Source organism: Cuculus canorus, chromosome 7 (assembly GCF_017976375.1).
Source record: "Cuculus canorus isolate bCucCan1 chromosome 7, bCucCan1.pri, whole genome shotgun sequence".
NCBI lineage: Eukaryota > Metazoa > Chordata > Aves > Cuculiformes > Cuculidae > Cuculus > Cuculus canorus.
The window spans coordinates 2,207,841-2,222,922 of NC_071407.1; the positions used below are offsets into that span (position 1 = coordinate 2,207,841).

Consider the following 15,082-nt stretch of genomic DNA (forward strand, 5'->3'; position numbering starts at 1 on the left):
TTGGTACCTAGGGATTCTTTTGCAAGCTTGGCGAAAGTAGTTGAACCAATGGATGTTATTTTGCTCCCTTCCTCATAACTATTTATTTCCAATGCAAAAAAAAGAGGAAGCGTTTGTGTGAATGCCACAATTATTAGTTAGATAAGAAATGAATACATTAATGCTTGCACTGGCATCTCATCTGCTGCTGGAGATGTCTTTATAGAAGCGCAGTGCATTCTGTTTCAGTATCTCTAAGGAACCAAGACAAACCAATAGTAACAAAGAGCCCTAATTTACAAGAGCCCCATCTCTCCTTTCATGTAAATAAGAGCAGCTACATGAAGCCTATTTCACTTAAATGATGATACAAAGAGTTGATATTTATCTGCTTTAGGCACAGGCCCCAAGGTGCTTTCAATCAATAGACAGAGCATCCCTCTACATTTCAGAACAGGAAAACCAAACTGCACAGAGGTTTGCCTGGGGCAGTGAAGAAAAACCTGGGCAGAATAGGAATACAAGTCACCACTTCTGGCTTCAGTACATGAACCAAGGAGAACACCGATGTGCCAGCAGAACTATTCATTTCAGTGAACAGGCAGCGATCTGTTTAAACTCATTTCTTTCCTAAAGCCCATTTGTCAGGACCCCAGCCTAGCTGATCCAGACGCAGCACCTTGTATTTGCATTATCAGAGACAGGTGGGGGCCGTGGGTGTGTAAGATCATAGCATGAGGTTGGCTTTGGCCTTTTCTGGTTGTTTCTCTTAAGGAAAAGGTTTGAAAGAGTCTCTGAACCATTCTCTTTCGCTGTTTTCTTTTGCAGTAAAGGACAGAAAGTTATCCCCAGCCAGCACTGCTTTATTATTTAGTATAAAAGAGATTGTGTCCTGCCCAGCACACAGAAGAGTTGTTTCAAACCTTCTCTCAGCTTTAGCACAAAGGCGTTAGTCACTATTATTCTTACTCTAAATAATCAGTAGTGTTTTAAATGGCAGGTCATATTTGTGAAGCTTGAGATGGACAACTCTGGAATCTTTTGTTTTCCACAGAGTCACTGAACAGGCCGATTTTTCCCTGCCAAACGTACCTCCCTGCAGCCTGAGTCCGACCAGGACCATCCTTGGGCAGAAGACCCTCCAAGTCTGGACTTCCAGAGCTCCTGCAGGCCCTTTCGTGCTTCATGCACAAAGATGGAATATGGTCTTCACCCCAAGAGGCAGGACGTTCTTTCAAAGGAAAGTCCAGTCTTTTCAAAGATTGTAAGAGAAAGCCCTAGAAATGCCCGATGAATGATCTCCTTGGTGCTGAGAGCCATAACAAGGGAGTATTACAAATACAAATTGAAAAAATAATCACAACCAACCGTGGAGCAGAGGCTAAACCACCCACGTGTTGTCCACAGTCAAGCCAGGTCCTGCAGCCACCATGGATGTCTGAAAGAAGCAGCAGCTTTGCTGTAAGGGCGTGCATTTACTGCTCTTCCAGAAAAGCCTCCATTGGGAACTCCAGGCTGAGGCCCAGATGTGTGGAACAGAGACCTGCGTGGTGGCTGGTCATGCAGGCTCAGCGCATACCTACTCGCCTCATCAAACTGTTCCATCTGACCCTCACAGAGATGCTGCTGCCTTTGAGCCATGGGCCAGACCCTGTGCTTAACAGGACCTTGTGTGTGCAATTCCCAGGTTACTCAAAACCCTGTGAGCCAAAAAAGAACACGCAGCACTGTGTGACAACAACTGCCACTGGATGCTTCCTGAAGGTACACACATTGTAGCATTTTTTTTCACACTGTCCTCTGGAACTCACAGTCTCCCTTGCCTGCCCATGGTTTTATTAGTATTACAGATTGCTTTCCTTATTTTGTTTTTAACTCTCAAAGAAGAACTAAAAGGTGTTTTGTCTTATCTCAGGTACGCTGACAGACATCAGTTGTCTGGCTAAGATCTCACCTTCTTAAAATCAGGTGAAGAAGGCCTGTGAAAGCCTCCCAAGACAAGTGTGTCTTCATCCTGAGCGTGCTCGAGCAACTGATCACATTCCTGTAGACCTAGGTCAGGCCACGAGAACAGAACGGGAGAAAAGAGCCCTATCTGTGCATACTGGCTTTCACCTTTACACTATTTCATTCCTCTCCCGTTAGGAAGCTAAAATCATTTTAGATTTAGTTTACAGCTTTCGTAGAGAGAGAAAATTACTCAGAACTCTCACCTATTACTGTCTCTGTAAAATCTTGTATCTTCTATAAGACCAGCACTGCCATCATCTGACACGGAAGAGCGTCTGAAGCTCTCCCCGAGCACCACCAGTACAGGGGGAAGGAACTTCTGGACCACATTGGTTAGAAGGAAAAGGAGGAACAACTTTTTGGTGATGATATGGCACACTTCACAGCTTCCCTACATGCCTTCTAACGACCAGGATCTGGAGGCTTTTCAAATAACGTCATCTTGCATCTTAACATACTTTACTCCTGATAAAGGCGCCAAAGCCTCATCTCCCATTCTTGACTCTTCTCTGCCAGCTGCTTTATGCAAATTCTGTCCCTATTCTGTCTCTGTCCCTCATGACCTCAAGCTGTTTTACTATGAAATTCCTGTGGCTTCTCACTCACTAACCTGCATCATTTTTCCTCTCTGGCCAGATAGAACATATACACAGTAGTCTAATGAATTTTGGCTATTACAGAACACTCTGGGCTACAGAGATCCTATCAGCACTTGGAGGGGACTAAGATTTCCAATTCCTGTTGGAGGGAAGGATTTGGTGTTCTTAATAATAATAATACATAGTGGCATACTTAAGAAGAGCATGATTCTGATGCCTGAGGCACTGCTACTGATCCTGACTGGTTCTCTTTACACCAGCAGGAACAATGTTTTCATCAACGGTTAAAGGATCCTGGACAAAGAACGATGGAATCAAAAGTGGGAGGTGTTATTTCATAACTGGCATTTTATTCAACTAAGTTGAGGATCTAATCGAGGGGACGAGTCATGGTGCATTTGGCACGAGCCATGGAAGTGCTCTAAGTGCAGACACAACCTATGGGTTCTGCTCCTGCTCAGAAGCAGCTCAGATCCCACTCTGAACCCCCATTGCTCGGCTCTAGCCATCTGTCATGAATCTCACGATCAGCTCAAACCAGACTATGGAATTTCCCTATTGTTACCTGTTTGATACGAACAGCTGCGGAACGGCCTTGGACTTTTGACTGCTTGCATGGAGAACACTTTGAGTGTTGCTCTCATTTCAGCAGATGTAGGTTTCAAGTCCTTGAAAAACACATGGTCATTTGCTCTCCTGGCCATATCTCACCCAGCTTTGTTCTTGCTGCCATTAGAAATAGAGCAAAAACTGGTGGAGGAGAAGGGCTTAAAATCAGGTTCCCTTTCTAACTAAACTGTTTTTGAGGAGATAACAGCAAAAGTAAGTGCAAATCTCAGCTGTGCTGGTCCCACGGCACCACAAACCTTCGGCGTAGCAAGTAGCATTCTTGAATGCATCAAAACCTTGTCTTTTAGCATTTAATGCGAGACACTACAAACTAACGAAGAGGAGAAATGGATGCAGTGTTGCTGTAAAACAAATATACAGATGTCAAATAATTAAGAAGAAACTGTTCCATAAAAATGCATGTCAGTAAAACCCAGTCGGAGAAAGTGATTTATGAATAATTGTCTAGAGTTACTAAAAAGAATGATTTCTCGTTTGAGGCTCTGGAAGTCTTGAGTCACATTGGGTTTTTTTTTTTCCTTTAAAAAAATGTCTTAAAACACATGGCTTTACAGCTGCTGCTTGGAAAATATACACCTCCAAAGTCTGACTTTCATTTAAATACAAATGTACAAAATGTAAACTGAGACAATAGAGAAATTTACAAAACTTTTCTTTAAAAATAATAAAGACAAAATTCAGTTCTAGTATGATGCTATTTAAATACGTGCAAGTAGTCATGTTCATTGGATTTCTATTGCAATGTTCTAATAGACAAATTGGATTCACACAGTCTTGAGTGCCACCTCCAAAAACAGACCTGAGTGGAAAATTCTTCTTAAAATGCGAGGCTCCAATGGAAGGAATGGATAGAAAATCCCCATTTTGGGGAGATCCTTTTTATTTTCACTCAATGGTGGAGGCTCTCTCATCCATAGAAGCTCCATAGATTATAGTGGAAGGATGCAACATGTTGTTTCATACAGCTGAGTTGGAACTAGCTGCTTCCAGTGGAGTTTGAACTTACGTGATTGGAATTTATGTGGTGATTTAAACTGGCCTTTGAATTTGAAGAACTCTTTGAATTGTTCTGATGCTGCAGAAAGAGGAAGACAATTAGATTCCCAAAACACACCATGCGCACTTTTAGTTTGACATTATTCACTTCATGGTGCTAAAGTACTGATTGGATGGCAAGATTTTTGAAGATCTCTGGATGTGAGATATTCTTCACTTCCTTACCCGTCTTCTCTCTAGGTCAGAAGGACCATAGCAGTTCTTGAGGAATGCAGCAAAGAAAGCTCACTTGAGCTCAAGGGGTCAAATCAATTCACTGCAAAATGCCAGTATCTGCTAAATCTGACTAATACAGAGGATGCCTGCCAATGTTTAGTCATGGCTTTAACCCTACAGAAGTAGATCGGCCTAAGAATTTTATTTGGATTTGCAAGTGATGCCATGGTGCCTCATGAAAGCTGTCCATCCACCTCCTAGTGGGAGGTGTCCCTACCCATGGCAGGGGGGTCAGAACTGGATGAGCTTTAAGGTCCCTTCCAACTCGAACCCTTCTGTGTTTCTATGACTCTGTGGCCATGTATTATCTGGTCTGCTCTCTTCTCTTGGTTTCCTGCCATGACCACTCCACTCGACATTCGAATTTTCTTTTTATTTTTTTTTGGAAATACCTAAAGCAAAGGTTTTTACAAAAACTTTGCCAAACCATACATATAACTGTTTCAAAACCAGCATTTCAGCACATCATTGAAAAATAGTTGGGGTAAGGAGTTTTCAATCACTGGAAACAAAGCTGATGAAAAATGCCAGAACTTCTGGTGGTAAAAAGATCACAAGATGTAGATGGGCAACCTGGGACAGGGAATTACCAGGTACCTGTGACAGCCAGCCCTCTCCAAGATCCACTGTCTTTTTCCTACAATAATATCACCAGGACATGGCTGTGACACTGGGCATCTATGAGAGCTTCCTTGTTTTAGTCATAAAAGGTCTCACCTGCCGTTTAAATATCCTCTGTAGCAATCCCTTCTTGGGTGGCTCGGGAGGGTAACTTCTGTTTAGGTCGGGTGAGATAGTACCATTTGGTCCAAATACATTCAGTTCTTTGAAACATTCTGTTTCTATCATCTAGTGGAATACAAAAGAAAGAAAAAAAGAAACTCCACAACTGCATTAAATGTATTCCAGTAGTGCTAGGTCGTTCAAAGTCAGGATCAGGACTTGAGTAATGCGTTAGGAGGGTTTACAGTCGAATTCCTGCTGGTGGCTCTAGAATGAGGCAAGATACATGAAAAAGAAAGGCTAAGTCTGCTCTGCATGTTTGTACATCAGTCTGATTAGAAGCTGCCCCATAAAGCTTTCTGTTCTTTATAGAGAACAGAAAGACGGGCAAACTCACAAAGTCCTACTTGTTAGCATCCTTCTGCCCCAGTGGATCTGCTATTTGATCCAGTGATGGACTATGAAATCCACTGATGACTGTGTTTCGACATCAAACAGAACCAAAGACCCAGATCTGGAAACTCTGGAGCAGCTGAAGGTCCAGAGTCAACTGCTGTAGCTGGGACCCACTGCACGAACAGGATGGTGGGTGAGATATAGATCAGATGATGGCATTGCAGATAAAGATCACCAATGGAGGAGCCTCCCATGGAAGTTCCTCAGAGCTGTTGTTGAAACAACTCTGTAGACATCCAGGAGAAGGAAGTACAGGAGGATCCTTGCCAGTTTACACAAATATGCAGAGCCAACAGATACAGTCACCTGAACCTGACATCTGTGGTACATTAGAGATCTTGAAAGAAGCCATTTGTAATGTATGAAAGCACTAGAATTTGGCAAGTTATCCAGCAGTTATATATTACTGGAAACACACAGCTCGTCTTAAAACATCTGTGCTAGGGGTTTTATTGGAGTAATTCTGCTATGATACATCCTTACCTCATTTTGCCATGGAATCGACACCGATCCTGTGGAAAACTTGGAATAGAAATCATCATCTGTTTGGTCCAGGTTAACTCCTTTCACGGTGGAGAACTGCTCGATGTCCAACACATCCTTGCAGTACACTGCTCTGGGCTGTATCAGCAGGAAAGCAGAGAAAACAGCAGGAGAAAAAACATTTCTGAGCTGTGTGCTTTCATTCACAGATTCAGTCAAGTGAGAACATCTAACAAGAAGTGACTATCTGCATCCTGCTCCTCTCGACTTGCTCTGCCTGCGTGTTTGTCATCAAGGGCTGACTTTGCTTTAAGCATGTTAAGCTTCCCACTTTGAAGTCCTTAAAGCATCAGTGCAGCCCAAGTGCATCTTAGTCATCCATGCACCATCTGGTTAAGAGATGAAGGGAAAAGGACAGAAAGAGAGAAAAAAAAATCAAAAATCAAATCCTTCAGTAGTTTTTTCTTTTAGGGAGGGAACAACAGAAAACCAGAATGTTTCTGAGAGACAGTGGAAGCAGCTCTGAGAAGGGACCTCAAATAGAATGTCCTTCTGCTCAGACAGCTGTGGAGTCTGCAGCTTAGAAGTCTAAAGGAATGTATGCTAATTGCTAAAGAAAACAGAAAAAGTTTGGCATTTTTCCATTGTTTTTATTAATAGCTCAGCTGCTGGAGGGTGTCCAGAATCACCCTCTTAACTCTTTTCACTTCAAACAAATAGTCAGATGGCTTTGCCTTTTTTAAAGTCCTTAATTTCTGGGATGACAAAGACTGGACTCTTGGCAGCGATGCTCCTTTTAGCTCATACTCCAACAGTTGGCCACAGGAAGCAGAAACAGCCATCACTGGTGACCCATCATAGTTAGTACAGTCATCTGCATGTCTAGAGAATTCCCATCAACAGCACAGTCACCCTTGGATGCGCAGGAATAACTGAGGGACAAGCCTGACCTACTGAACTCAAGCATGTGTTGAACCTTACTGTCTACCCATGGTACCACAGCCCAAGGGTCCAGCTGGGCAGTATTTTGTCTAGATTGTTTACAAAGGCTTGTAGTGACAGGACTGGGGGCAATGGGTATAAACTGGAGAGGGGCAGATTTAGACTAGAAATAAGGAGGAATTTCTTCACTTTGAGAGTGGGGAGGCCCTGGCCCAGGTTGCCCAGGGAAGTTGTGGCATCCCTGGAGGTGTTCCAGGCCAGGTTGGAATGGGGCTTTGAGCAACCTGATCCAGTGGGAGGTGTCCCTGCCCATGGCAGGGGGTTGGAATTAGATCAACCTCAAGTCTCTTCCAACTCAAACTATTCTATGATTCTAAATTTGATCAGCGTGACCTAAAAAATCAAACTGATTCCTGACAGAAATCCTATTTGCTGGAGGCTGCATCCCTCTGCGTTCCTAATGGCTACAACCCAGACTATTTTTGTGGATACAGTCTAGAAGAGGATGGAGAGACACAGGCTGGATTGGAACCTCTGCTGTCAGCTGTGTAGCTTTGGGTCATTCAGCTGCCTACAGTAAGACCTGGAAATATATGGACAAAGCGCCAAATAAATTAAATTAGGGGCATCTCTGGAGTTCCCAATAAATAGCTGTAAAAATTTATGTGCCGCCGCTTTAGCAAATATGTCTCTAAGAGGTGCCTCCTAGGCTTTATATGCCACAGTGAAGTTTTTAATACACCCTGGTGGAGCCCAAATTTGAGCCCTGAATTCTCTAATTTTCTACATCAGAAAGAAATAGTAGCGTGTCTCCTATTTCTTGCCATTAAAGCAGGTCGTAACTCCATGGGCTAATTGGCAGGAATAATGAGGCCACGTAGTAAAATGTAAAGCAAAACCAGAGCAGTTAAAGTAAACTTTCGTAGTGTTCAAACCACTTTGGTTAGGTTGCAGCAATGTGAACAAGAACTGCCAAGATGTTATTTTCCTTAATACGTTGAAATGGCAGCATTTACTCAGAACCATATGGGAACTTTAAGGATGGAGGGTTGAGCCAGCACGAGAGCCCTGCAGGAGGAAAATAATCACATAACTGCGCCCTGGGGCAGAGACCAGTCACACCAACGGGTGGAAAAAGTTTTGTTCTTGCCAATGCAACAAAGACTTTCAGTGTGTGTAAACCTGTGTAAGGACTCAGAGCTGAGTTCCACGCCCCAGGAACACTAAGAAGTTCAAAATGCTCTCTCAGGTCCAAGTCACCTCCTCTGCTTGAGCTGCGGCCAGCAGGACCAGGGAAGCGATTCTCTGCCTATACCCTGCACTGGGGAGGTTGCACCTCGAATCCTGGGTTCAGGTTTGGGTCCCTCGCTACAAGAAAGACATTGAGGGGCTGGAGCACATCCAGAGAAGAGCAACGAAACTGCTGAAGAGGCTGGAGAACAAGGGTGATGAGGAGCGGCCAAGAAGAGGAGGCTGAGGGGAGATCTTATTGCTCTCTACAACTACTTAAAAGGAGGTTGGAGCGAGCTGGGTGTTGGTCTCTTCTCCCAAGTGACAGGTGATATGACAAGAGAGAATGGCCTCAAGCTGTGCCAGGGGAGGTTTAGATTGGACATTAGGAAAAATTTCTTCACAGAAAAGGTTCTCAAGCACTGGCAGAGGCCGCTCAGGGAGGTGGCTGAGTTACCGTCCCTGGAGGTATTTAAAAGGAAGGTGGATGAGGTGCATGGGGACAGGATTTAGTAGTAGACAGGTACGGTTGGAGTTGATGATCTCTAAGGTCTTTTTGAACCTGATGATTCTATATCTGAGCCTGGTTCAGATGGTCTGTATCAAATGCCTGGTTTCATGACGATCCAGCCCATGACTTAGTTCTATAAAGCTTTGGATTTCAGAATTCTGGTTTCATCTCAGGATATCATCATAGAATCATAGAATGGTTTGCGCTGGAAGGGACCTTAAAGCCCATCCAGTTCTAACTGGGCAGGGACACCTCCCACTGGATCAGGTTGCTCCAAGCCCCGTCTAGCCTGGCCTTGAACCCCTCCAGGGATGGGGCACCCATGATTCTTCTGGGCAATCGGGGTCAGGGCCTCCCCACCCCCACAGGAAAACATTTCTTTCCAAGATCTCATTTCTAGCTCCCCTCTTCCAGCTGAAAACCATCCCCCCTCGTCCCATCCCTGCATTCCCTGATCAAGAGCCCTTCCTCAGCTTTCCTGGAGCCCCTTTCAGTAGTGAATGCTGATTTAAGGTCTCCCCGCAGCCTTCTCTTCTCCAGACTGTACAAAATACCTATATATCTACATGCATACATATGGCTTTCACTGTCAACTGTTCCAAGCATCACCTGGTCCTGAGCACACTTATTCTTGCACTACTGCCATGGATAAGGGAATGCAAAGGTTCTCAGTTTAAAGTTTGAGAACTGAGACATTGAACAGATCAAGTGGTACCTCCAGTGTCACACAAGAAGACTGGGAATGACACAAGCCCTAGTTCACTACCCAACACAGAAGCCCACCCATACTTCATGCACATGTCTACAGAGCAGCTCTGCTCTTCCTGCCAGCTGAAATTCCAGCCCTACTGTTTATCACATGGGCACCTACCCATACAGGGAGTGATGACAGCTTTAAGAGAGAGAAGTAGTTTTAGAAACAAATCTCTTCAAGGAGGCCACTGAGGGCTCTTCATATTGTACTTACATCAGGGACAAAGGGAGGATCCAGCATTCCAGCTTCTAACCTCTTGAAATTCATGCTCTTGAAAAATGGATGCCTCTTGACTTCTGCTGCACCTTCTCCTTGACATCCCAGCCGCTGCTTCACGTCTTTGGTGAGGAGCTGAAACACGCCAAGAGGAACGGTAAGGACGTCAGAAAACCAGGAGCTCCACAAAGACCTTTGCATATCCAGTAGTTTTTGAACATGCCCAGAAGGAAGCACAGTGGGGAACTGGAATTGCCTTTACTTGATGGCCGAAGTTGAACAGATTAGGACTGAGCTGTTCTATGTGCTGGTGAAACCCTTTGAAAACTACTTGCTATAAAGAGTTCACAGTCAAAATAAAGAGGTTGCTTCTCCGTACTTTCACCATCCAATCATACTTCCCTCCACCCGCTGCAGTATATTCCAGTACATCACATGACACGTTGAACCAACACTCTGTGCTCATGGCCTTATCTCTACTGAACTTGAGAGGAGTTTGTCCATGGAGCCACTATCAGTAACGATCCTCAGTTCAGTCTTGTTTGTTTGCAGAGAAGGACAATGCACCACCCCTACCTTCTACAGCAAGTTCTGACTGTTCCCTGGGTACCTGTAATGGCACAATGGACACTAACTGAACTCAGCACCCTTGGTCTATCAGATGAGCAGCTCCATGAACACAAACACAGGCACTGTAGGTCCTGAAAGACCTTCTATGGATGGACTACCTGATCTGCAAGAGAACAGAGCAGTGGTGGCTGCCCCATCCCTGGAGGGGTTCCAGGCCAGGTTGGATGGGGCTTGGAGCCCCTGAGCCACTGGAAGGTGTCCCTGCCCATGGCAGGGGGTGGAATTGGGTGGGCTTTGAGGTCCCTTCCAACGCAAATCATTCTATGAACTTCGAGTGGCTGCTGAAGGAAGGGGCAGAGCCAGCCTGCACGGACCCCGAGGCTGCAAGGGGAAAAGGAAAGGGAAACGGGGAAAGGGATGGGGGACAGGGAAGAGGAAAAGGAGGAAAATGGGGGGGGGAAAGGGGGAGAAAGGTGAGGGGAAAAGGGGGAGACAGGTGAGGGGAAGAGGGGGAGACAGGTGAGGGGAAGAGGGGGAGAAAGGTGAGGGGAAGAGGGGGAGAAAGGTGAGGGGAAGAGGGGGAGAAAGGTGAGGGGAAGAGGGGGAGAAAGGTGAGGGGAAAAGGGGGAGAAAGGTGAGGGGAAAAGGGGGAGAAAGGTGAGGGGAAAAGTGGGGAAGAAGGGAATAAGAGGTGAAGGGAAAAGGGGGAAAGAAGGGAATAAGAGGTGAAGGGAAAAGGGGGAAAGAAGGGAATAAAAGGTGAAGGGAAAAGGGGGAAAGAAGGGAATAAGAGGTGACGGGAAAAGGAAAGAAGTGAATAAGAGGTGAAGGGAAAAGGGGGAAGAAGGGAATAAGAGGTGACGGGAAAAGGGGGAAAGAAGGGAATAAGAGGTGAAGGGAAAAGGGGGAAAGAAAGGGATAAAAGGTGAAGGGAAAAGGGAGAAGGGGGGAAGAGGAAGGAAGAAAGGGGAGGAAGGGAGGAAAGGGGGAAGAGGGAAGAAAATGAGGGGAGGGGGGTAGGAGGGGGGGAAAGGCGCGGTGCGGGGCGCGGCCGCGGGGCGGCAGCAGAGCAGCGGGAGCGGCGCGGGGTCGGTCCCGGCCCGGCGGCGGCACTGCCCCGACCCCCCCGCGGCAGAACGAACGGGATGTGTGGTCGGACCGGATCACCTCAAAGGTCTCCTCCAACCAAAGGGTTTTAGGAACCCCTCCCCGGACCACCTCCTGCGGGGGCAGCCGGGGGTCTGGCTCCTCGGAGCATCCCAGCCGCCGAGGGACCGAGCCCTTCCACAGGGATCACGGAATCCTAGGAGCGCCGCGGTCGGGAGGGACCTCCAGGCTCGGCCGGTCCAACCATCAGCCCCACCCCACCGCCCTAAACCACGTCTCCAAGTGCCACAGCTACACACCTCCTTGAACCCCTCGAGGGACAGAGAGCCCCGCCCCGGGCAGCCCCCGCCGGGGATTCACCACTCTGTCAGGGAAGAAATCTTTTCTAGTGTCCAATCTAACTGTCCCCCGGCACAACTTGAGGCCATTTCCTCTCCCCCCGTCACTCTTCCTCACAAGGAGAGCCCAGCACTCACCTCATACACGCTCCTTGCAGAGAGCAATCGGGTCTCCCCTCAGTTCTCCCTCCTCCAGGCTAAACCACCCCAGTGCCCTCAGCTGCTCCTCGCCAGGCTCCTTCTCCCGCTCCGCTGCCCTCCTCTGCATCTCATCACCTGCACCTGACAGCCACGGCGTCACCCAGCTGGGGCACGGTTAGGAGAGCAGGAGGCGAAGGGCTTTGGGAAGGTTGGTGAGGAAAGGAAGCGTCCAGGAGATCAGAGGCAGCCCTGCGGGAGGCTGGGAGTGGGGAGCCAGGCACCCCCCTGCCAGGTCAAAGCTGCCCGGAGACGAGGCTTGTAGGTTTTCCAGCTCAGAGGATGTTTAGGTACCCTCTGGCTGTGCTCCTGTCTCAGCCACCTTACCTCAGTGAGGAGGAACCTCAAAAGGGTCGCTTGTTGCTAATGTGAGGTTGGTAATCTTTCTGCTGGTGTCTGGCTAGAGCTGGGTTTAATTGTCCTTATCACAGCTTTACAGGGTCACACCGTTGTAGGCTTCTCTGAATGCTTCACTACACCCTGACCATCAGTGGTTTTCTTATCTGACTTCCACAGCCTCCTCGTTTGCCTTCTGCGTTTTATTGCCAGGGGCCTCATTTCCAGCTGGAGGCAGCAAACGGCTTCGGGAATGAGTGTGTCCCATGCAGAATCATAGAATGGTTTGGGTTGGAAGAAACCTCAAAGCCCAACCAGTTCCACCCCAAGATCTCATCTCAATCTCCCCTCTATCAGCTGACAACCATTCCCCCTCATCCTGTCCCTGCCCTCCCTGATCCAGAGCCCCTCCCCAGCTTTCCTGGAGCCCCTTTTAGCACTGGAAGCTGCTTTAAGGTCCCCCCTGCAGCCTCCTCCAGGCTGAACAACCCCAGCTCTCTCAGCTCAGCCTCATATGGGATGTAAAGACAATCCTCCAGCCAGTCCAAGGTACAGCGGCAGAGGCCTAGCAGCCAGAAGAAGTGAAGTGGTTTGCGGACGTAGGAGTCCTCTGCCCAGCTCTTTCCAGCTTAGCAGCAGCAATAGCCACAGGAGATTGTTTGGATTGAGGGATGGGGGAAAAGCTAGTGGTTCTGGCCCCAACAGTGACTTCTGTCTTTCAGCGTCCCCTTCTTCCTCCCAGTTTCCTCTGCTGCTGCTGTCTGGGTGATGCTATCTGATCACTACGACTGTCTGGTTCATAGTCAGATTTGAAGAAACATCTCTATGCTTTAGTGTCATCTGAGCCCATGGATTCATGTTCTACAGCACTGCACTAATCCAGCTTATAGGAAAAGATCTTTCTTGGGGCACTTCTCTGGAGCTCATTTTCCTTGGGTAGATGGTAGAAGGGATGTTGTGCTTTCAAAACTTCTCAGGAGACTTTGAGCTCTCATGGTTTTGAGGCAAGGTTTTTTTTTTGTTTGAAGAAGATTGCTTTGGAATTTCCAGTCAAGATCTGGTTTGCTCTATTGTGACTGGACAGAGAAGACAAAAGTTCTTTTGATCTTCTAGTCTCAAGTTGAGAGGACTTTCCTGACAGGTGGAAAGGAGAATCTAGAGGCAGAAGGACCACTTTTACTACCTATGGCTCTGGAAATGAGATCTGGAGCTTTCAGGAACCATGCTGCTGAGGAGCAAGTTGTAATGGGAAAAGGTAGGTTTGAATTTGCCTGTAGATGAGAAAGCAGACCTTTGCAGTTCCTGCTCCATAAGTCAGCTGTGAAGGGAAGAAAGGGGGTGCAGCCAGTAGTTCTCCTGCCTCTGGACTTAGCAGAAAGACAAAACTAATGCGGGAATTTACCCTTGCGAGGCTGTAAATGTGAGAACTTTTCTGGAGTGTGTGGTCAGAAGATAGGGTATTTGAGGATACAAAGAGGCTGGCTGGGGATTCCTGGGCTCCTCTGTGATAAACAAGGGAGTATTCAGTAACTTCAGATGCTAGAAGGAAGCCTCTGGAGCATGAATGCAGCCAGTCATGGGTGGCCACTGCAGGCTGAATGACACAAAAGGGAACAAGCCACTGCAAACGGGCAGGGACTGAAAGACCACAGGAAGGAGCGGATTCTTCTGCAAAGCTCTGCTGCGAGAGAGTGGCTTCCTGCCTCTTGAGGAGAGTCCTGTGAGAGTCCCAATGGAGCAAAAAAATAGAGTCATAGAATCCCTAAGGTTGGAAAAGACTTCTCAGATCATTCAGCCCAACCATCAACACAACCCCACCGTCCCTACTAAACCATGTCCCAAAGTGCCACATCTACCTGCTTTTTGAACACCTCCTGGGATGGTGACTCCACCACTGCCCAGGGCAGCCTCTTCCAGTGCTTCACCACTCTTTCAGTGAAGAAATATTTCCTAATATCCAATCTAAACCTCCCGTGGTGCAACTTGAGGCCATTACAAAGATTTTGTAAGCTGAAACTGCAGCCAGCTCTAGAGATGGCAACAGATGAAACCAGACACTCATCCAAGCTTCTGTTGTGGCTATCAGGAGATAGCACAGACTAGAATATTTTTCAGAAGGGAAAGTCCTTCCTTTCTCCAAGGAATAATGAGTCTTGTACCATTTCCTGCAGCCGCACCAGCTTTCTGCAATAGTAAAAGTGCACAATAACCTGAAATATGTGTCCCATTATGGGAATCTGAGCAGGGAAAGCAAATGGAGATAACAGCTCTATGTTTTGAGTCATCTCTACACTTCCATTTAATTCAGTTTCAAAGGATGTATTTAATATGACTAGAGAGAGCAGAACAAAAGCAACGATATCAGGACAGCAGTGCTATGACCCAATCAAACATAATTTAAGAGTAACTCTGCAGCCAAAGCCTATGGAGAATTCATAAAGCTTCGGATCTGAAGATGGCTTAGGCCATCCAACCATTCATGAAGTTAATACCAAGCAGCAGAGCTTTACGTTCTGGTAACAAAGGCTCTGGATGACACTGGACGTGTGTAAATGAGGGCAGGATTTAATCTACAGAGCTATGCCAAATCATAACTAGAATTGGACTTTCAAAGAAGAGTCTTGAGTAGCAGTGGTGCAGTTACATTATTATTACTCTTGATATAAAGAACTCTGATACTTCCATGTCACTCATTTGATTCCCTCTGGGGATACAAACTCCACAGTGT

The 15,082-nt window shown here is 46.7% G+C and overlaps 1 protein-coding gene across 4 annotated transcripts in view; it reads right to left on the bottom strand.

Annotated features, from left to right (window-relative positions):
* Nucleotides 1-1,201: 1,201 nt before the first annotated feature.
* GRK5 (G protein-coupled receptor kinase 5) overlaps nt 1,202-15,082 on the bottom strand; it is a 170,414-nt gene continuing 156,533 nt past the window's right edge. For all 4 annotated transcript variants that reach the window (XM_054071155.1, XM_054071154.1, XM_054071156.1 and 1 more), the window contains 4 exons: nt 9,803-9,940; nt 6,153-6,290; nt 5,208-5,339; nt 1,202-4,293 (listed from right to left, as the gene is read on the bottom strand). In XM_054071155.1, coding sequence (XP_053927130.1) covers nt 4,195-4,293; nt 5,208-5,339; nt 6,153-6,290; nt 9,803-9,940 — 507 coding nt within the window. In that variant the 3' untranslated portion in view covers nt 1,202-4,194. The remainder of the gene's footprint in view (nt 4,294-5,207; nt 5,340-6,152; nt 6,291-9,802; nt 9,941-15,082) is intronic.